The 23,205-nt window shown below is 38.7% G+C and overlaps 1 protein-coding gene across 2 annotated transcripts in view; it reads left to right on the forward strand.

The window, feature by feature from the left end:
• Positions 1 to 2,568: 2,568 nt before the first annotated feature.
• Positions 2,569 to 23,205, forward strand: part of RAB34 (RAB34, member RAS oncogene family) — an 82,005-nt gene continuing 61,368 nt past the window's right edge. For both annotated transcript variants that reach the window (XM_053706191.1, XM_053706192.1), the window contains exons 1-2: positions 2,569 to 2,747; positions 11,213 to 11,310. In XM_053706191.1, coding sequence (XP_053562166.1) covers positions 11,257 to 11,310 — 54 coding nt within the window. In that variant the 5' untranslated portion in view covers positions 2,569 to 2,747; positions 11,213 to 11,256. The remainder of the gene's footprint in view (positions 2,748 to 11,212; positions 11,311 to 23,205) is intronic.

Raw genomic sequence — 23,205 nt, forward strand, 5'->3', positions numbered from 1 at the left:
AATAACAAAGCCCCCAATTTCCCTACCCTAAACTAAATTAAAAAAGTAATCAGCTTTATTACCAGCCCTTAAAAGGGCCTTTTGTGAGGCATTGCCCCAAAGTAATCAGCTCTTTTACCTGTAAAAAAAAGAACAACCCCCCCATTACAACCACCACCCACACACCCCTACTCTAAAACCCACCCGATCCCCCCTTAAAAAAACCTAAGTCTAACCCCCAAGTGTTCCTTACCTGTCCTGAAGACCGGCGGAGAGGGTCCTGTTCCAGGCGGGGAAGTCTTCTTCCAGGCGGCGACCTCGTCTTCTTCCAGGAACCAGCCGGCGCAGAGCGGAGGAGTTGAAGACCGATGACCGCGGAGCTGAAGATTATTAATTATATTGTAGCTATCTTAGGGTTTATTTTATAGGTAAGTATTTATATTAAAATAGGAATTATTTAGTTAATATTATTAATATTATTTAGATTTATTTTAATAATAATTACGTTAGGGGGTGTTAGGGTTAGACTTAGGTTTAGTAGTTAATATATTTAATATAGGTGGCGGCGGTGTAGGGGGATTAGATTAGAGGTTAATAATTTTAATATAGGTGGCGGCGGTGTAGGGGGATTAGATTAGGGGTTAATAAATTTAATATAGGTGGCGGTGGTGTAAGGGGATTAGATTAGGGGTTAATAAATTTAATATAGGTGGCGGCGGTGTAAGGGGGTCAGATTAGGGGGTAGTACATATAATATAGGTGGCGGCGGGGTAGGGGGCTCACATTAGGAGTTAATGTAGTTAAAATAGGTGGCGGCAGGGTAGGGGGCTCAGATTAGGGGTTAATGTAGTTATTATATGTGGCGGCGGTGTAGGGTGCTCATATTAGGGGGTAATATAGTTAATGTAGGTGGCGGCGGGGTAGGGGCTCACATTAGGGGGTAATCATTTTAATGTAGCTGGTGGCGGTGTAGGGGCTCACATTAGGGGGTAATCATTTTAATGTAGGTGGCGGCGGGGTAGGGGCTCACATTAGGGGGTAATCATTAAATGTAGCTGGCGGCAGTGTAGGGGTTCACATTAGGGGGTAATCATTTTAATGTAGGTGGTGGCGGGGTAGGGGCTCACATTAGGGGGTAATCAATTTAATGTAGCTGGTGGCGGTGTAGGGGGATCAGATTAGGGGTTAATACAGTTAATATAGGTTGCGGCGGGGTAGGGGGCTCAGATTAGGGGGTAATACAGTTAATATAGGTGGCGGCGGGGTCTGGGAGCGGCGGTTTAGGGGTTAATACATTTATTGTTAGGAGTGAGAGGGGGGATTGCGGATATAGGGGTATACGTGTCGGGCTATGTTTGGGTGGTGTGTTAGACAGTTACGGGAGATTTCATATTTAGTCAGTTTTTTTAGGCGGCGGCAGTTTCTAAAGTGCCGTAAGTCACTGGCGACTCCAGAAATTTGTACTTACGCTGATTTCTGGACATCGCTAGTTTGTCAGACTTACGGCACTTTAGGAACTGCCGGCGCCGTATATGAGATAGATTGCTGTTCGAGCTGAAACTACGGGCGGCGCAGATTTCCACGCTTGCGCCGAAACCTGCGCCGTATATCGGATCGCGCCCCTGATGCTTTCGCTGAAGCAAAAAAAGTTTTACTTTCAACTTGTAATATAAGTGCAAGGAGCTTCTATTGATTTAAAGGGACACTGAACCCATATTTTTTTCTTTTGTGATTCAGATAGAGCATGACATTTTAAGCATCTTTCTAATTTACTCCTATTATCATATCTTCTTCATTCTCTTGGTATCTTTATTTGAAATGCAAGAATGTAAGTTTAGATGCCGGCCCATTTTTGGTGAACAACCTGGGTTGTCCTTGCTAATTGGTGGATAAATTCATCCACCAATAAAAAAAAGTGCTGTCCAGAGTTCTGAATCTAAAAAAAAAGCTTAGATGTCTTCTGTTTCAAATAAAGATAGCAAGAGAACGAAGAACAATTGATAATAGGAGTAAATTAAAAAGTTGCTTAAAATTGCATGCTCTATCTGAATCACAAAAGAAAAAATTTGGGTTCAGTGTCCCTTTAACTTGAGTTACACTTGTAATGTAGCCCTACATTTTCACAGCCACAATAATACACATCTGCACCAGCTCTCTGAATCTGAATACAGTAATAAGCATTTTTGCTAATGGAATATATTGCAAAATGCTTCTATTTAATATTTAAATACACCCAGGCACCTTTCATTTTGTCCCTTCTATCCCTCACCTCAGAGACATATGAATAATGGTAACAGCATCAGCTCTAACACATTTACTTAGTTTACTTTGTTATCAGAATGCACTTTAGTAAATACTTAGCTGATGCTTATATTATCATATAGGCTTATATGTGTGAAGGGGATGTCACCTATGTGTGAAGGGGATGTCACCTACGTGTGAAGAGATGTAAGTGAGCACGGCCCTATCTCTGGCACCCTGGCTACGTCTGCTCGCTGCATGGGGTGTTTAGGAAGTTCCTGAGTAATATGCAGCTGCACAGGGGGGGCTTAGTCACTGGTTAACATCTTTACTATAACATCAGCCAGCAATAAGGGGGAGCGGGAAGCAGTCGGCAGACGCAGCCTGAGTCACTGTAACAAGAAACAGCTGCAGGCAGCCTCCTCCCCCAGTCATCCTGGATTAACTGCTCTGGTTTTGTCGCCGCTTTTCTTGGTGCTGTTGCAGGAGACTGGCTTAGAACCAGCGTTTTTCTATCTGATTGTAAGGTAAGCAGAAGCTGGGGACAGCGCTGTGTGTGTTATATAGATCCTGCCTTTGTTTTATTTGCAAATCAGGGTATAGAATAAACTGCAGCTATCTATCTATAAAGAATAAGCTATCATCATTCATTCATGTATATATTATCTATTTATCTTATTATCTATCACCCATCTATCACCTATCTAATCTTCCTATCATCTATCTATTTAGCTATATATATCTTCATTCATCTATCACCTATCTAATCTTTCTATCACCTATTTATCTATATTCATTCATCTATTACCTATCTAATCTTTCTATCATCTATCAATCTATCTATCTATCTATCTATCTATCTTCATTCATCTATCACCTATCTAATCTTTCTATCACCTATTTATCTATCTTCATTCATTTATCTATCATTGATATATCATCTATCTTCTCATGGTTGTGTTCCCAAGTGACATTGCCATGCTTGCTTGTGTGTTGTTACAAGCTGTTGCTATGCCTATATGAGGAGGGACACTGCTGTCTTATAAAGCTTAGGGTTTGCAGTTTCCAAGCTTGCTCAGTTAGATGCGGTTCAGATCCCTTGGAATTTCCTGCTCTCAAATTACTAGCACAATCCTGAAAACTTCACCCAGCGAGGAGATAGCTTTGTGTTTGCATTGTTTTACATATAAAAGTGATCACCCAGCGGTGGTGCTACAAATGCTGGTTTATGTAAACTAAAGCTTGCCCCCGAGATATTTTATTAATGAGGTAAGATGTTTTTTTTTACTACCCTGCAGCATCTCTTTTGCAGATGTGGTGAACACGTGGGTGGGTGGATTTGTAGTCTGTTAGAAAAAAAATGTATGTATATTTTTTGTAATGCACCAGAAAAAGAAAAAACAAAACACAAAACACAAAACAAAACACTGGTTGCAGAAAAAAGTATAAGTAATGTTGTTCCAGATTAAACAAGGGGAAATCCACATTATGGTCCAATGTCATAGATTGGACAACCCTGCTGTATAACATACTCTGTTGTCATGGTTATTATTACTAATTTGAAAATGCAACCATACAGAGCATTACTATACATTGCAATTAGACTTTACAATACAAATTAAAGAGTGCTTTATTCCAAATAACTTACAGTCAATGAATGTATTACTAATATATAACAATAAAATATAAGGTACATACTTTTTTTTTGGCACAGCTAGGACACATTTGTTTAGTGCATCAGCATATAAATATATGTAGGCCCAATTCATTCTCTTGTTAGTACTATACAAGTATTAAACTTTATTGAAATTCTCTAGTACATCATTTTGAAAAGTATTCAGTGTATTTGCCCCTCTTTAATGTGATCTTTTTTTCTGGTATCGTTTCAGCAATATACCCTTTCTGTCCTCCTCTAAGCTATACTTAAAGGGATAGACAGGGCAAAATGTAAATGTGCATGGGTGCGTTTCAATTTTAAATAAAAGCATTTTTTCAATATACCTCCGTTAACAAAAATGCTTCTAGTATAAGTTATTGCTGTTTTACAGCAGCATATTCACATATGCTGTGAGGGCGAATAAAGTCATGATGTGTTTTCTTACTATTTATGATTATTTTGCCTGTGTATGGGTTTAACTGATTTATAATCTGCAGTTATGGAATTGTGCCGCATACTTTCGGAGGTGATATCTGATTAGTGATTTGTAAAGTATTTGTTTTCTGCTGCCCATACTCTTAAAGAGACAGTGCAGTCAAAATTAAACTTAAAGGGACACTGAACCCAATTTTTTTTCTATCATGATTCAGACAGAATTCTAAGCAACTTTCTAATTTACTCCTATTATCAAATTCTTTTCAATCTCTTTGTATCTTTATTTGAAATGCAAGAATGTAAGTTTAGATGCCGGCCCATTTTTGGTGAACACACTGTGTTGTTCTTGCTGATTGCTGGGTAAATTCACCTACCAATAAACAAGTGCTTTCCATGGTTCTGAACAAAAAAATAGCTTAGATGCCTTCTTTTTCAAGTAAAGAAAGCAAGAGAACGAAGAAAAATTGATAATAGGAGTAAATTAGAAAGTTGTTTAAAATGGCATGCTCTATCTGAATCACAAAATAAAAAAATTGGGTTCAGTGTCCCTTTAAATGGCTTAGATAGAGAATTCCATTTTAAACAACTTTCCAAATTCTATTATCAATTTGCTTAGTTCTCTTGGTATTCTTTGGAAAGAGTAATCCTAGGTTAACTCAGGAGTATGCACACATCTTAAAGGGATATGAAACCCACATTTTTCTTTCATGATTCAGATAGAGCATGCAATTTTAAACAACTTTCTAATTTGCTCTTATTATCAATTTTTCTTAGTTCTCTAGGTATTTTTTGAAAAGTCGGGATGTATGCTTAGGAGCCGGCCCATTTCTGGAGCACTATACGGCAGCAGTCTTGCAAGAATGTTATCAATTTGCAAGAGCTACTAGATGGCAGCACTATTTCCTGCCATGTAGTGCTCCAGATGCCTACCTAGGTATCTCTTAGACACAGATTGGAATATAGCATATTTGATAATAGATAGAAATTGGAAACTTTTTTATATTGTATGCTCTGTCTGAATCATGAAAGAAAAATTTTGGGCTTCATATCTGGCAGCTGTGTTTGCAACATTTTTTATAGCAGTGTTTTACATAGTTACAAACTCTGCTGCCATAGGCTGCTAGAGACACGTGCACACTTCTACGCTCTCATCAGCCTACCTGAGTTTAGTTTTCAACAAAGAATTCTGAGAGTATAAAGCAAATTTGATAACAGAATTAAATTGGAAAGTTGTTTAAAATTTCACTCTCTCTTTGAATCATGAAAGATTATTCAGACTTTATTTCTGATGATGTGCTGCATTTATTTATATTTATTTGAAAAAATGTTTTCTTTGTTTGCTCGGAGCATCACGTCCATTCAGCTAACACTCAATGGGTTAAAAACTCAAAAATATGTTCTAATTTTACTAACATTTTCGTTGCTTTATCAAAAAGAGGACATTTGAGTTTATATATATATAAAATATTCATTTAAATAAGGGTATAAATAACATCCTCCATTTCATAAAAGTAAGGGCAATAGATTTATTGCACAGATAATTTGCACATCTAAGAAAGTATCCCCGCGTGCCTTATCTCAGAACTACCCTGCATACATTGTTACCAATGCACCGGAGGATTCTGGGTAGGATATGCAAATTAGATATGTAATATCTCAGGCTTTTTGCTTCTGATACTTTGTTAAAACACAGCAGTCCCCTATTGAGGTATAAAAGAAAAGGTCACTCCAGTCCAATAGATAAATCAGTAGACCTTTATTGCTTCATAGTCCCAAAAAACAAACGTTTCAGACCTCTCACAGGTCCTTAGTCTAAGGTCCTTAGACATGACTAAGGACCTGTGAGAGGTCTGTAACGTTGTTGTTTGTTTTTTTGGACCATGAAGCAATTAAGGTCTATTGATTTATCTATTGGGCTGGAGTGACCTTTTCTTTTATACTTTATATCAATGAGTTGGCTGAACCTTTGCTCCGTGCCCGCTGCTGGTTGCTGTTCCCTACCTTGTTTGTATCTACCCCTATTGGAGTTAAGTGCAGCAGTAACAATACCCCTTTTGGACAGTTGTTTTGTTCTTATTAGAACTCATCAGCAGAAGATAGGTTTTTGTTTCGCTGCCAATTGAAGCTCATTCTAGGGCAAAAGCATTCAGTCGAAAGCCCAACAAATGCTAGAAGAATTAGCACAAACTGAGACCTGAAAGAGTTATATAAAAGTTAGACAACACATGTAAAACATATTAACATAAAGCATTACACTCATATATACACAATTTTAGTAAAAAGAAAATATCATATTGATAAAAATGTTTAAAAGGCTCAAAAAGAGATATAATATATAGAAAGGTTTCTGACTAGGAATGGCTCCAATGTGTGTGTATATGAGAGTGCTAATGTTTTTACCTTGAGCGTAGTTTGCTCCACTTGTAAATGAAAGACAAGAACATGCAGGAGGATCTTAAGGGGGCGCACCTGGACAATGATGAATGAAGTCCAATGTTAATAAGCTAATAGCGTTACCAGTTTCAAAAGATAATTCAAATGGTAGACGTGATGGTCTGTGTGGTTAAATTAGTGAGTTTGAGGCAGCTCTGCTTGAGCCCGGTGTGTTAGGCGATCTGCAGAAATGGTAAAAAGAGAAGAGGGCTCCTCATAGTGTATTTAATACCAGATAGGTGTGTAAGCACATAAACAGTTTTAGGCTTACCAGATGGAGTTGCACCGTCCTGTGACCGGTGCTTGCAAACAGGCTAGCACTCTACAGCGGCTAGTACACTGTTTAGGGATTCCAAGTTGTACTTCAGAGGGGAGTTTGGTATGCTCCTGTTTAACGTACCAAAGAGGATTTCCCAAACGAAATGATGATAAATAAAAACGTTTTTATTGCCTAATGAAACGACCCGTTTGGCGGTCGAGAAAAGCATTGCTGGAACCAATAAAGCCTTGCTTTTAAATTTTTATATTTGGAAGTTGTTGTGTTTGCCGACCGGGAGCAACCCTGCTGTGCTTTTATCATCATTTCGATTGGGAAATCCTCTTTGGTACGTTAGTGAAAACAGGAGCATACCAAACTCCCCTCTGAAGTACAACTTGGAATTCCTAAACAGTGTACTAGCCGCTGTAGAGTGCTAGCCTGTTTGCAAGCATCGGTCACAGGACGGTGCAACTCCATCTGGTAAGCCTAATACTGTTTATGTGCTTACATCCCTATCTGGTATGAAATACACTATGAGGCGCCCTCTTCTCTTTTTACCATACCTGCTCCACTTGTAAGCTGTGTCTATGTGTTTTACCATTGCAGAGGGGATAAGCACAAAGGTAGAGTCTGCTAGCCTTGCACATGTTCTCAGAAACTGCAGTGCTTCCACTTTTTTCCTCTTTTTATCACCTTTTTGCAGGGAATGAAACATATAGTTGTCTGAAGATATAGTTGTCTGAAGATATAGTTGTCTGGGGTCAGTAATACAAACATTTAATGCACTAAGTTAGAATGTTTTGCCACCACATAGTTATCCATTGTCCCGCCAGCTGTGATATTTATCTGGTGATTTAATGGATGAGCATCTTGTAATAAATAAACTGAGCAGACTTTTTGCCAGGGTGTAACTATCAGTCTCTGTGTAGGCAAAGGTTCTCATTCTTTGATACTGATAGGCAGACTCAGCTCACAGGGGAATCGTTTAATGGCTGAAAATCATTAGAAAGGTAACATTTTAACCAGGTATATGATGTTTTGTTAGATGTGGTGTTTTGCCATAGTTGTAGCCTTTGCCATAAAGAAGCAAATATGTAAATAATTATGTATGGAGTTGAAAGGGAGTTGATTCTGTTTAAAGGGAAAGTAAAGACAAAATTAAACTTTCATGATTCGTATAGAGAATGACATTTTAAACAACTTTCCAATTTACTTTTGTTATCAATTTTGCTTCATTTTCTTTGTAGCTTTTGTTAAAGAGAAAAACTAGAGAAAAACTAGGTAAGAACTCATGAGTGTGCACGTGTCTTTAGTGGCATCAGTGTTTTGCAACATTATTTGTAGCTTTGTTATACAATGTTGCAAAACACTGCTGCCGTAGAGTACTAAAGACACGTGCACACTCCTGAGTTCTTATGAGCTTACCTAGTTCTACTCTTCAATAAAAGATACAAAGAGAACAAAGCAAATTTGATAACATAAGTCAATTGCAAAGTTGTTTAAAATTGCATGCTCTATCCGAATCATGAAAGTTTAATTTTGACTTTACTCTCCCTAAAAATAAAAGTAGTGATTAGTAATGTTCAAATAGTGTTAGTTTTTAACCCATTTCTTAATTATTTTTTGTGCATTCATCCTAATTTCCGGTGATTCCCGAGCCAGATGCACGAGCTCTCAGGTTGAAAGTCACTACTGCTACAAACTAACTTTAGGTTCACTTCTAATCCATTAGAAGAGTTGTAGGAATTGTTTTGCATATGTCTCTCAGGATTTTCAAGTTCAAGGTTATTCGTGTCCACAAAAAAACTGTATTTCCTCTTTTTAATAATTTTTATTACGGTTCAATTCAAGGAGTACAAACATCGAATGTCAATACATTCTACGCAATGTAAAGAGGAAAGAAAAAAGTTTCAAGGTTTACAGCCAGTATAAGTCAAGCAAAATAATTATAACAACTGTAATTTCCTACTTTAATCCATTGCAGATTACATAACATTCTGAGACTTGTTTACAACTAAAATATAATCATCAGAATGCTGGGCACACTTGATCAATCATATTTTTACATTTTTAAATAAGATAGGCTTTAGATAACCGTATTAAAGACTTAAAATTACATTTGCAGATATGTTTTTGAGGTTTACTATATGGATGACATCAGGATCTGTGTGCACAAGCAGTGAATTGTGACAAAGGGACAGATAATTATTTTTCTGTATGAAATAAAGTTGTTTATTTTGATCTTGATGTTAAAGTGAAGGTCAATTTTGGCGAATTAGTGCCCAATTTTTAATAATCCTATTAAAAACAAGAGCACTTTAATTCATCAAAATTGACATTTCAAGTATTTTCTTCAAAAACTTACCTTTTAATCCTGAGAGCCGATTCAGCGCTTCCTCCGCCCGTCGCAAGTCCTGTTTGCGGGTCCAAAATAACAAATCCAGCTTCATCCAATCACGGCATTCCCTCAGGCCATGATCCCCCCGTGGGGAACGCTGTGATTAGAGGAAGCTGGATTCCGACTGCCAGGGGAATCAATGGAGCAGTTTTCAGGATTAAAAGGTAAGTTTTTGAAGAAAATGATTGAAATGTCAATTTTGATGAATTAAAGGGCCCTTGTTTTTAATAGGATTATTAAAAACCGGGCACCAATTCGTCAAAATTGACCTTCACTTTAACAGGAAGTTCAGAGGGGCCTTAAGGACTTATTGTTAACTTGCTGATAAGAAGCACCCTTACTACTTTACTAGTGGATAGTAAAATGCCTCAGGCTCACAAGCATAAAACTTCTTATTTTTTAAAGAACAGGAACACTCATAAAAAAAAAAAAAAAAAAAAAAAAAAACACCATTTTGTGTCATGTATGCTTATAGGTAGATTCAAATAAGCCACTGAGATGCTTCTGTTTGTGCACATGAATACAGCCACCTTTCTGCTACCATTGTTTCTATGGCAACCAATAATGGAAATATTTAGATTTGACGCCCCCTCCATCCTACCTGAAATTCATCAGTTTGTTTATCACCATCTGTCTGTTGTAATTGGTTTACATGGCAATTTCATGAATATGCATACCTAACACTTGCTTGAAAGTTCTCTTCCTCTAATGCCACATCATTTTTCTTCTCACACCGTAATATGTTAATTAAGCTTTTTCCTTTTGTCTCTCTAATTGGAAGGGTTCACTTCTAAGCAATTTATATTATATGTCTATCTATCTATCTATCTATCTATCTATCTATCTATCTATACCCTGTATATATATATATATATATATATATATATATATATATATATATATAATGACTCTCAAGTGTATGGCAACACAGGCACAGGTTCTGCAAAAAAAGTCTTTAAAAGACATTTTTTGCAGAACCTGTGCCTGTGTTGCCTGTTTGTGTACCCATTGAGGAAACTGCTGATCCTGGATACACTTGGGAGTCATTGGATGTTTATTTAGCATTGCACCGGGCTGCTGTTGATGGTTGGTGTGTACCATTCTACATGGACTGTATATATATATATATATTATATTATAGTATATTATATTATAGTGCATATTTACTGATGTATGAAAGCTTTCTGTTGCTTTTAAGAAAATGATCATAATCATGTGGTTCTCAAAACAAGCATTGGCACAGAATACGTATTTATTTGCTGACTGTTAAAAAATCTTTCTGGTTCATGAAACGAGAGGTATATCTTATGTAAACGTCTGTTTAATTAGTAAAACCAGAAAAATAACAAATTGTTTGCATTTAATTAAAAACATAGCAACAACCAACTAACAACAAGTAATTGAATGGATTTCTTATTAACAAAGATAAGTGGTTGGCATTAGCGCCATACACATGCAAACAAGAAATGAGTGCATAGCCAGCTACAGATTACGTACACGAATGAAATATGCACCACACAATAGCAAAACTATCAAAATGATTTGTTGAAGTAAAATGTGGCTAGGGAAGAGGCATTTTTATTTTATTTTATTTGACCTCTCTGGCAATCACAAGAATTGTATTTTGAAGACATTTTATATTTTATGAATCTCATTTGATATAATGCACCAGGTGTCCCAGGACAGATTTTCATTATGAGTGTGGTGCTATATTCCTGAGCGTCACCAGCTTTCCTTGTCCTGCAATAAAGTGTTAATTGCCGCCATTTGGATGACAAAAGGCATCTAATTGTACATTCTTTCCAAATAGGAAGTTTTTGTCTGTAGCACCAGGACGTGTGACAGCTGATAAAAATGAGTGTTCTTCCACCAGTGCGAAGGGACAGAATTATCGCAGAGCTGCCGCAGGTAATACAAGAGTTAAAGAGGCAAGAGGATGTCTATATGTTCATTTCTGTAAACACCTTGAGATTTGTATATAACATGTTTATTTATGCATAATGAAACAACTTTGCAATATAGTTACATTTTTTTATTTTGCTCCCTTTTCATGTAATTCAGCACTCAAATTTAATCAATATCTAATTTTAAAAACTTAAAATGCATGTGGATTTAAGTCTGATTCACAGCTCGGAGCAGATGGAGCATTACCCCACATTCTGAAATTTGAATATCTTAGAGTTAAAAACTTCTTGATTTCCTGGGGCTTTAAGCCTCAGTCAAATCGGCCCTTAACCTTGTGGGAGTCCACCTGGAAACAGGGTGAGAGGCTCCACAGTCCCCTCTCCAGGCATTACACTCTATTGAACTCTGAACCATCCTCAGACCTGGCCCCACATCTAGTAAAGTGGGGATCCTTGCTGAACAGAACTTTTACAGCAACCGATTGGGAACAGGCGCTTGAACGAACTAAAAAAACTATACATTGCATCACCCTTTTTGAAACTTTTTATAAGCTGGTGGCCCACTGGTACTATGTGCCCACCAGGTTAGCTAAAATATATCCTGGCACATCCCCGTACTGTTGGAGAGATTGTGGTCAGAGAGGGGACTCCCTACACATCTGGTGGGAATGTCCCAAAATACGCCCCCTGTGGCTTAAATGCTTCAGAGTCCTTCCCAAATTAGGAATTTCTCTACATAATTCTCCTGCAGTAGCCCTTCTACACATAGGCACTCACTCCATTCCCAAACATCATGCTTGCATAAGTATCTACCTATTCATGTCCATCAAACACCTGATAGCCTCTGACTGGAAGTCAGAATCCCCCCCCAGCTGGACGAGAGTCTGCTCCCATATGGCCTATTTATACACCATGGAAAAAAGCATATTCTACAATCTAGGTAACTCCGACCTATTTGAGCTTATATGGGCCGACTGGCAAGTTATTTACGACACAACTTGGAGACCTAATGTTCTCTCTCCTTCTTAGCCCTTCTGGACGGATTAGGGAGCTTGACCTAGAGATAGACCTCTCCAGAATTAATCTCCTCCCTCTCGACGTGACCACTCTAGATTAATGATAGACTCCCCAAACCCTCTGCTTCTCCTACACCCTTATTACTTCTATTCTTTTATCCCCCCCTTCTTTTCCGCCCGGGTGGGAACTACTTAGTTCTCCCCCATCTGTTTTACAAAACCTCATTATATGCTTTAAACTAACCATTGTGCATGCGGAATTCTTGTATACTACTCATTATACATCTCAAAAAGTGTGCTTATAGACCAGTTAGAGGATGTTATGAGTCCTTGAATTCCTAATCTTGTTTATGTTCTGTTCCCTTCTTTCATTGTATGCATATTATTACCTGTAAGATTGACAAACTAAATAAAGCTCTTTTGAAAAAAAAAAAAAAAAAAAAAAAAACTTAAAATGCACCCAGCTGACTTCTCTCAAAGTTATCAGATAACAACAAAACAATGCATTTTATACAAACTTTATAACAGTGGCTAGTTAATTTGTTTTAAAGACATAAGTCTTGGCTGATATATTTAAGCTATAGCAACACAATAGAAATGTATTGTAATTACAATTGCAATTTACTGCCCCTTTAAGATAGTGTTACCCAGTTGGTTGTACATGATAAATACACTACGTGGGTGTGTTTGGGTATCATATTTTCCATACAAGTTTGTCAAACAATGTTATTGTCTAATTTTGTTAGTAATTATGGTGCTTTAGGAAGGTAAACTAATGTTAAACATGAAACCATAAAGTGTGTGTTCTGAAATATTTAGGAAAGAATAATTCCAATGTCACTGTTCACCATGTATAGCAAATGATCCAATAACTAACTTTCGGCTAGATTACGAGTCTTGCGTTAAGCTGAAAAAGCAGCGTTAACAGGTCCTAACGCTGCTTTTTCACTACCGCTGCTATTACGAGTCTTGCAGGTTTAGGGGCACTGCACACACTTCTTTGGCCTTACCGCAAACCGACTTACGTAAACTTCATAAACCCTTTTTTCTATGGGACTTCCATAGCGCTGGTATTACGAGTATGTCCTGGGAGGCCAAAAAGTGAGCAGTACACCCTCTACCTCCAAGATCCGTAACGCATTCTAAAGTCAGTAGTTATGAGTTTTACACTACAACGCTGTAGCATAAAACTCATAACTAAAGTGCTAAAAAGTACACTAACACCCATAAACTACCTTTTAACCCCTAAACCGAGGCCCTTCCGCATCACAAACACTATACATTTTTTAATCCCTAATCTGCCGCTGCGGACTTTGCCGCAACTAGAATAAACATATTAACCCCTAAACCGCTGCATTCCCGCCTCGCAAACACTAGTTAAATATTATTAACCCCTAATCTGCCATCCCTAACATCGCCACCACCTACATTATACTTATTAACCCCTAATCTGCCGTGCCCAACATCGCCGCCTTTATATTAAATGTATTAACCCCTAAATCTAAGTCTAACCCTAACCCTAACACCCCCTAACTTATAATATATATAATAATATAATATAATTTAAATAAATCTAAATAAAATTACTATAATTAACTAAATTATTCCTATTTAAAACTAAATACTTACCTATAAAATAAACCCTAAGCTAGCTACAATATAACTAACTAGTCCTAAAGCCCGTTCACACGGGCCATTTTTTGCAGTACAGTGGTCCCACCCCTCTCTCTCTCCCCCTCTCTCTCCCCTCTCTCTCTCCCCTCTCTCTCTATCATCTCTCTAGCTCTCCCCTCTCTCTCTCTTTCCCCTCTCTCTCTCCCCTCTCTCTCTCTTTCCCCTCTCTCTCTCGTTCCCCTCTCTCTCTCTCCCCCTCTCTCTCTCTCCTCTCTCTATCTCCCTCTCTCTCCCCCCTCTCTCTCCCCCCTCTCTCTCTCCCCTCTCTCTCTCCCCTCTCTCTCTCCCCTCTCTCTCTCCTCTCTCTCTCTCTCCTCTCTCTCTCCCCTCTCTCTCCCCTCTCTCTCTCTCTTCTCTCTCTCTCTCTCCTCTCTCTCCCCCCTCTCTCTCTCCCCTCTCTCTCTCCTCTCTCTCCCCCTTCTCTCGCTCCTCTCTCTCCCCCTCTCTCTCCCCCCTCTCTCTCTCCCCCCTCTGTCTCTCTCTCTCCCCCCTCTCCCCTCTCTCTCTCTCCTCTCTCTCCCCTCTCTCTCTCTCCCCTCTCTCTCTCCCCTCTCTCTCTCTCTCCCCTCTCTCTCTCTCTCTCTCTCTCTCCTCTCTCTCTCTCTCTCTCCCCTCTCTCTCTCTCCCCCTCTCTCTCTTTCTCTCCTCTCTCTCCCCCTCTCCCCTCTCTATCTCTCCCCCCTCTATCTCCCCCCTCTGTCTCTCTCCCCCCCCTCTCTCTCTCCCCTCTCTCTCTCTCCCCCCCCCTCTCTCTCTCCCCCCTCTCTCTCTCCTCTCTCTCTCCCCCCCCTCTGTCTCTCTCTCTCCCCCCTCTCTCTCTTTCCCCTCTCTCTCTCTCTCTCTCTCTCTCTCCCCTCTCTCTCCCCCTCTCTCTCTCCCCTCTCTCTCTTCCCTCTCTCTCCCCTCTCTCTCTCCCCTCTTTCTATCTCTCTCCACTCTGTCTCTCTCATCTCTCTCTATCTCCCCCCTCTCTCTCTCTCCCCCCTCTCTCTCTCCTCTCTCTCTCTCTCCCCCCTCTGTCTCTCTCTCCCCTCTCTCTCTTTCCTCTCTCTCTCTCTCTCTCTCTCTCTCTCCCCTCTCTCTCCCCGCTCTCTCTCCCCTCTCTCTCTCTCCCCCCTCTTTCTATCTCTCTCCCCTCTGTCTCTCTCATCTCTCTCTCTCTGTCTCTCCCCTCTCTCTCTCCCCCCTCTCTATCTCCCCCCTCTCTCTTTCTCTCTCCCCTCTTTCTCTCTCCCCTCTCTCCCCCCCCCCTCTCTCTCTCTCTCCCCTGTCTCTCTCTCCCCCTCTTTTATGAGCCTACTAAAATATTTATTTTCTATATCAGTGAGCTTTCAATTCATGTGTGAGGCCAGCAGTTATATGTGTGAGGTCTGAGCTTTCTGTGTGAGGTTATGAGGTATAGCGGAGCGTTGTTATTGTGAGGTGAAGCGTTGCGCTCTGAGGCCAGCAGTTATATGTGTGAGGTCTGAAGTCTGAGCTTTCAATGAGGTATAGCGGAGCGTTGAGGTCTGAGCTTTAAATTCATGTGTGAGGTTATGAGGTATAGCGGAGCGTTGCGCTCTTTTTAAAGGCTCGCGCCTCACGCCTCCTCATGACAGCCTGACGCTCTGATGCTTGCTCACGCGACTACTCGCGCCGGTGCTGTCTCGCGCTGCTGTTTACTGTGGGTAAGTGCGCATGCGAGGTGTGTGTGGGTGCGCGTGCCTGACACTCTGACGCTTGTTAACTGATCCTCATCGCGCTATGCGAGGTCTATATGGAGGTGTGCGTGCGAGGTGTGTGTGGGTGCGAGGTCTCTGTGCGCTGAGGGTGCGCGTGCGAGGAGGTCAATCTAAGGCCAAGTGTTTGTCTGTACTGCGCATGACGGCTTCAGACAAACACTTGCCTTTTATAATATAGGATAGTTACATTGTAGCTAGCTTAGGGTTTATTTTTATTTTACAGGCAAGTTTGTATTTATTTTAACTAGGTAGAATGGTTATTAAATAGTTATTAACTACCTAGCTAAAATAAATACAAATTGATCTGTAAAATAAAACCTAACCTAAGTTACACTAACACCTAACACTACACTACAATTAAATAAATTAACTAAATTAAAAACAATTAAATAAATTAAATTAAATTAGCTAAATCACACACACACCCCGCCTGAATTACAGAAAATAAAAAACAAATTACAGACCTTTAAACTAATTACACCTAATCTAATAGCCCTATCAAAATAAAAAAAGCCCCCCAAAATAAAAAAACCCTAGCCTAAACTAAACTATCAATAGCCCTTAAAAGGGCCTTTTGCGGGGCATTGTCCCAAAGTAATCAGCTCTTTTACCTGTAAAAAAAAAATACAAACAACCCCCCCAACAGTAAAACCCACCACCCACACAACCAACCCCCCAAATAAAATACAAACTAAAAAAACCTAAGCTCCCCATTGCCCTGAAAAGGGCATTTGTATGGGCATTGCCCTTAAAAGGGCATTTAGCTCTTTTGCAGGCCCAAACCCTAATCTAAAAATAAACCCACCCAATACGCCCTTAAAAAAATCCTAACACTAACCCCTGAAGATTCACTTACCGGGAGAAGTCTTCATCCAAGCGGCAAGATGTCCTCAGCAAAGCCGGCAGAAGTGGTCCTCCAGACATGCAGAAGTGGTCCTCCAGACGGGCAGAAGTCTTCATCCAGACGGCATCTTCTATCTTCATCCTTCCGGCGCAGGAGTGGGTCCATCTTGAAGACATCCGTCGCGGAGCATCCTCTTCAAACGACGGCTTCTTTGTAATGAATATCTCTTTAAGTAATGTCATCCAAGATGGCGTCCCTTAGATTCCGATTGGCTGAAAGAATTCTATCAGCCAATCGGAATTAAGGTAGAAAAAATCCTATTGGCGTATGCAATCAATAGGATTGAGCTGGTATTCTATTGGATTGGATTAGCCAATAGGATTGAAGTTCCAATCAGCCAATAGGATTTTTTCTACCTTAATTCCGATTGGCTGATTCTATCAGCCAATCGGAATCTAAGGGACGCCATCTTGGATGACGTCACTTAAAGAGATATTCATTCCGAAGAAGGATGCTCCACGTCGGATGTCTTTAAGATGGACCCGCTCCGCACCGGAAGGATGAAGATAGAAGATGCTGTCTGGATGAAGACTTCTGCCCATCTGGAGGACCACTTCTGCCCGTCTGGAGGACCACTTCTGCCGGCTTCGTTGAGGACATCTTGCCGCTTGGATGAAGACTTCTCCCGGTAAGTGAATCTTCAGGGGTTAGTGTTAGGATTTTTTTAAGGGCGTATTGGGTGGGTTTATTTTTAGATTAGGGTTTGGGCCTGCAAAAGAGCTAAATGCCCTTTTAAGGGCAATGCTAACCCAAATGCCCATTTCAGGGCAATGGGGAGCTTAGTTTTTTTAGTTAGTATTTTATTTGGGGGGTTGGTTGTGTGGGTGGTGGGTTTTACTGTTGTGGGGGTTGTTTGCATTTTTTTTTACAGGTAAAAGAGCTGATTACTTTGGGGCAATGCCCCGCAAAAGGCCCTTTTAAGGGCTATTGATAGTTTAGTTTAGGCTAGGTTTTTTTTATTTTGGGGGGCTTTTTTATTTTGATAGGGCTATTAGATTAGGTGTAATTAGTTTAAAGATCTGTAATTTGTTTTTTATTTTCTGTAATTTAGTGGGGGGGATTTTTTGTGATTTAGCTAATTTAATTTAGTTAATTTATTTAATTGTAGTGTAGTGTTAGGTGTTAGTGTAACTTAGGTTAGGTTTTATTTTACAGGTCAATTTGTATTTATTTTAGCTAGGTAGTTATTAAATAGTTAATAACTATTTAGTAACTATTCTACCTAGTGAAAAAAAATACAAACTTGCCTGTAGAATAAAAAATAAACCCTAAGCTAGCTACAATGTAACTATTAGTTATATTGTAGCTAGCTTAGGGTTTATTTTACAGGTAAGTATTTAGTTTTAAATAGGAATAATTTAGTTCATGCTAGAAATTTTATTTAGATTTATTTTAATTATATTTCAATTACGGGGTGTTAGGGTTAGGGTTAGATTTAGGTTTAGGGGTTAATACATTTAATATAGTGGCGGCGACGTTGGGCAGCAGATTAGGGGTAATAAGTGTAGGTAGGTTGCGGTGACATTGGGGGCGGCAGATTAGGGGTTAATAAATATAATGTAGGTGTCGGCAATGTTGGGGGCAGCAGATTAGGGGATAATAAGTATAATGTAGGTGGTGGCGATGTCCGGAGCTGCAGATTATGGGTTACTAAGAATACTGTAGGTGTCGGCGATATCGGGGGTGGCAGATTAGGGGTTAATAAGTGTAAGATTAGGGGTGTTTAGAATCGGGGTTCATGTTAGGGTGTTAGGTGTAAACATAACTTTTATTTCCCAATAGGAATCAATGGGGCTGCGTTACTGAGTTTTACGCTGCTTTTTTGCAGGTGTTAGACTTTTTCTCAGCCGGCTCTCCCTGATGTCTATGGGAAAATCGAGCACGAGTACGTACAACCAGCTCACCGCTGACTTAAGCAGCGCTGGTATTGGAGTGCGTTAAGGAGCAAAATTTTGCTCTACGCTCACTTCTTGTCTTTTAACGCCGGGTTTGTAAAAACCTGTAATACCAGCGCTGCAGGTAAGTGAGCGATGAGAGAAAACTGCTCGTTAGCACCGCACAGCTCCTAACGCAAAACTCGTAATCTGGCCGCATGTTTGCATTTCATATTTTCACTTTTACTCATATTTTGGTATTTCTTCAATTTAAAAGGATATGAAACAGTGCTTTTTTTAAGACAAATTGTGTTAAAACAGCAGACAACTTTTTATTTTCTTGCAAAATGAGCACTTAGAAATTTTCATTGTAGCCACTGCTTTTAGTGAGATAAATAAACTACCATCATGAAACTTAAGTTCTACTATTACATGATTTTTGCAGCAAAAGTCTTCTACTGAGCATGACTGAAGTGCAGGTGTCTCCTAGCAACCACATCAAAGGGAAAGCTCCTCCTTTACCTTCCTGTAGAGCCCACAGCCCCTTGTGGGGCTGTCACAGGAAGTAATGGACCAAGCACAAATTAAGTTAAACAAATAAAAGGTCAAATCCTTTTAAAATGTTGACTAATAGAGATATGCAGGGAAGAAAAATTCATTTTGGACAAAATTTTCATTCCGAATATTCGGGGAAACAAATTTGCCTGTACTAATCGGTTTTTGTTTAGAATTTTCTTTAATCATTTACTTTTGTTGTAAATGTTTCAAAGTTACATGTGAAAAGTTCACCTGTAACTACATACTTACCCTAACACGCTCTGGAGAGCGCTAACCTGATCCTCTTCTTGCCAGAGCCTTGGCCCTGCTAACAGGAAGCTTAGCCGTTCGGGCTCCCAGGACCTGCACTAAAGTTAGCGCAAGTCCCAGGTGCTGGGCGCACAAAGCCTCCTGTTAGCACGGCTAGGGAGCTGATAAGAAGAAGATCTGGTTAGCGCTCTCTCCAGAGCTCGTTAAGGTAAGTATTAAGCCTTTAAAATGAATTAAAAGGAAACAAATAAATACTGACGAATTTCCTCAGTAATTTTTGTTTCATTTAAATTTTGTTGGTGCACTCATTCTGATATTCGTTTTAATTTCCATAAACGAAAATCCGATTTTCAGTACGATTTTGCATTTGTTTAAAAACAAATGCACCTCTCTAATGACTTATACATACTGCAGGGATTTTTAGCTATAACCCACTGCTTAGTGTTTTTTATTACAACAATAAAACAGACTGTTATTTACTTATTTTCTAAAAGTAGTTGAGTTTCTTTGGGGAAAAAAGCAAAAAAAAATTGATAATTTATTTGGGTAACTCAAAGAAAAAATTGATATGAAAAAGACCAAAAACAGCTTCAGCACAGTGGTTAGAAATGGCTCAGCAGTGAAGGGCTTAAGTATTGAATATTAAGTATCATGGGTATCAAAGTACAGGGAGTAGCGGATGTCCAAGCAGTAAATAATAAACTGACATTGCATCAATGCGTCTGATTTTTAGACAATTGTCTTTGTGCACACATCTTAGGAGGATTACAGTATAGGACATGTTCATTTTAGTGATTTATTTAAAATGTGTAGCACCATTGGGACTTAGAAGCTTATTTGGGATTGTCATTAGTGGTCTGTGACCTGCAGGAAAATCCTTAAAGGGATATTAAACAGTGCTCCATTTGTAAAAAGAAATATGTTAAATCAAAGTAAACAGCAAACAACTTACTTGCTTTCTTTTTAAATGAGCACTGAGAAATTCTCAGTGTATTCCTACCCACAGCTAGATAAGGTTGCCACTACTACAAAACTTAAAGGGACACTCAAGTCAAAATAAACTTTCATTATTCAGATAGAGCAGCAATTTTAAACAACTTTCCAAATTACTTCCATTAAAAAAAGTGCACATTCTTTTTATATTTAAACTTTTTGAGTCACCAGCTCCTACTGAGCATGTGCAAGAATTCACAGAATAAGCGTATATGCATTTGTGATTGACTGATGGCTGTCACATGATATGTTTATGCATTGTGATTGGCTGATGGCTGTCACATGGTACAGGGGGAGTGGAAATAGACATAAATTTTAAAAATTGTCAGAAAAAAATCTACTATTCATTTAAAATTCAAACTAAGTGCTATTGCATTGTCTTTTTATCATGCATTTGTTGATTATGCAAATCTACTGTGTTGACTGGTCCTTTAAGTTTTGAGGTCATGTGAACATGGACAATGAACTAATTGCAGCTTGCAGAGAGGTGTCTCCTAGCAACACTTCAAAAGACTAACTGCTAATCTTCCTTCCTGCAGAGGCCCCCTACGCCTTGCAGGGCTTTGGCAGCTGATGGCTTTTGTCATTGACTTGCCAGATGTGCTCAGCTAGCACCCAGTAGTGTATTGGTGTTCTGGAGCTGACTTTATCTAGGTGTTTAACCCCTTTGCCAGCAATAGCACCATAATAAAATGCTCTAATACTTATTAGCATTTTCTTTTCGTTTTGCACTTTTATGTCCCTTTAAGGTACTTTGAAATGTTTTGGAAAGATTTAATGGGTTTATTACCAAAGCCACAATAATTAGGTTTTGTACAGTATCTTAGTGCACATTTTGATGTACACCATACGAGTTCCCTAATAGGATACCCTGTTCTTTGCAGAAAATCGCTGTTTATAGTGTCAAATACATATCAGTTATTGTGAATGCCAGAGGTAAAGATAAATTACCACTTCAGCACCTGGGTAGCGCTTGTTGATTGGTAGTTAAATGTAGCCACCAATCAGCAAGCGCTAACCAGGCGCTGAACCAAAAATGGGCCGGCTCCTAACCTTACATTTCTGCTTTTTCAAATAAAGATAGCAAGAGAACGAAGAACAATTAATAACAGGAGTAAATTAGAAAGTTACTGACAATTGCACGCTCTATCTGAATCATGAAAGAAAACATTTGGGTTTAGTATCCCTTTAACTACACACATTGAAGCACAAAAGACTGTAATGGAGATTTGTGGATGCAAAATATTATGTTATCAATTCAGAAATATAATGCTCTTTACATGTGTTACAAGTTTTCCCAACAGCCTGTACAATACATTCTCACTGACCCAGTGTCCCAGACGTAAAACAGACATTCCATTGCAGCTGTATCTTTTCCCTCTGCTACCATGGCCATTATAATTATTAATTAACACTTAATTATTCATTGCGGTCTCATTCTGTCGCAGTCTTACATTGTTCTATTGTGAGCTACATCAGCTATTTTTGCTCACAGTGAGTTGGAGAGTAGGAACAGCCAGTGTTTTTAGTTCTTTTAACAGATAGAATTATGTTGCTGGAATACAGAATTATAAATGCAATTACCCTGCAAGAGCCCTTATAATCATTTGAATCTGTTTGTTGTTGTAAGATCATAATTATTATTTAACAGAAGCTGGCATGACAAAGAAAAAAAGTTTAATATATTTTTATTTTACTTTATTTTATGTTACATTTATAGAAAACATTATACTTTTTATTTTACTTAAAGGGACACTGAACCCAAATTTTTTATTTCGCGATTCAGATAGAGCATGCAATTTTAAGCAACTTTCTAATTTACTCCTATTATCAAATTTTCTTCGTTCTCTTGCTATCTTTATTTGAAAAAGATGACACCTAAGGGGTTTTTTTTGGTTCAGGACTCTGGACAGCGCTTTTTTTATTGGTGGATGAATTTATCCACAAATCAGCAAGGACAACCCAGGTTGTTTATCAAAAATGGGCCGGCATCTAAACTTACATTCTTGCATTTCAAATAAAGATACCAAGAGAATGAAAAAAATGTGATAATAGAAGTAAATTAGAAAGTTTCTTAAAATGTCATGCTCTATATGAATGAGGAAAGAAAAAAATTGGGTTCAGTGTCCCTTTAATAATTCTCTAAATATGATGGAATGCCAACCTTTCCAGGGCCCAATTTATAAAAGAATATGTATAGAAAACAAAAAGCGCAGTGCAACACGATGAGAATATTGTCTCAGGTCTCCTGTTTCTCTCATTTCAGACTTTGCATACTTTTTCTCCTTATCTATATAGGAATCCGTATTCTGAGTCAATCTCTGACAGGTTGGTAATGCCTTCACTTCAGAGGCGTAGTCCAATCTACTCCAAGAGCTTTCTGCTCTGGTTATGTTATGTCATTTTAAAATTCAAAACTATTCCGGTCATCCAGAAAAACAGCTTTTCTAAGGGTTTTTAAATTACATTGTACCTCATTAAAGGGCCATTAAATCCAAGATTCAGTTCCCTATAAAATGCTCAAATATGAATAGTTTAAAAAAAAAAAAAAAAAGTTTTTATTCATTTTGCAGTTTTTCCTGTAATTTAGGACTACAAATTGTAGTTCTTCCACTCCCCTCTGAGAGACTGGTGTGCATTCCATTGGGTACAGAACTATGACCATGATTGGTTATTATAAGCATGAGCTCATTTATATCTTTCCCTAACTGACTACAGTAAAGTAGCTTAGACAAACAACTTTTAAGAGGTGTGTGCTTTGATAACAAAAATGACAGTTACTATTTAAAAAAACACTTTTTTTTGTATGCAGATTTTTTGCAATACAATGAGTCATTTCTGGTTCATAAATAAAAAAAAATACAGACCTTCACAAGAGCAAAAGATATGCAGTTGGAACAAATGTGAAAC

The sequence above is a fragment of the Bombina bombina genome, chromosome 3 (assembly GCF_027579735.1).
Source record: "Bombina bombina isolate aBomBom1 chromosome 3, aBomBom1.pri, whole genome shotgun sequence".
Classification (NCBI taxonomy): Eukaryota; Metazoa; Chordata; class Amphibia; order Anura; family Bombinatoridae; genus Bombina; species Bombina bombina.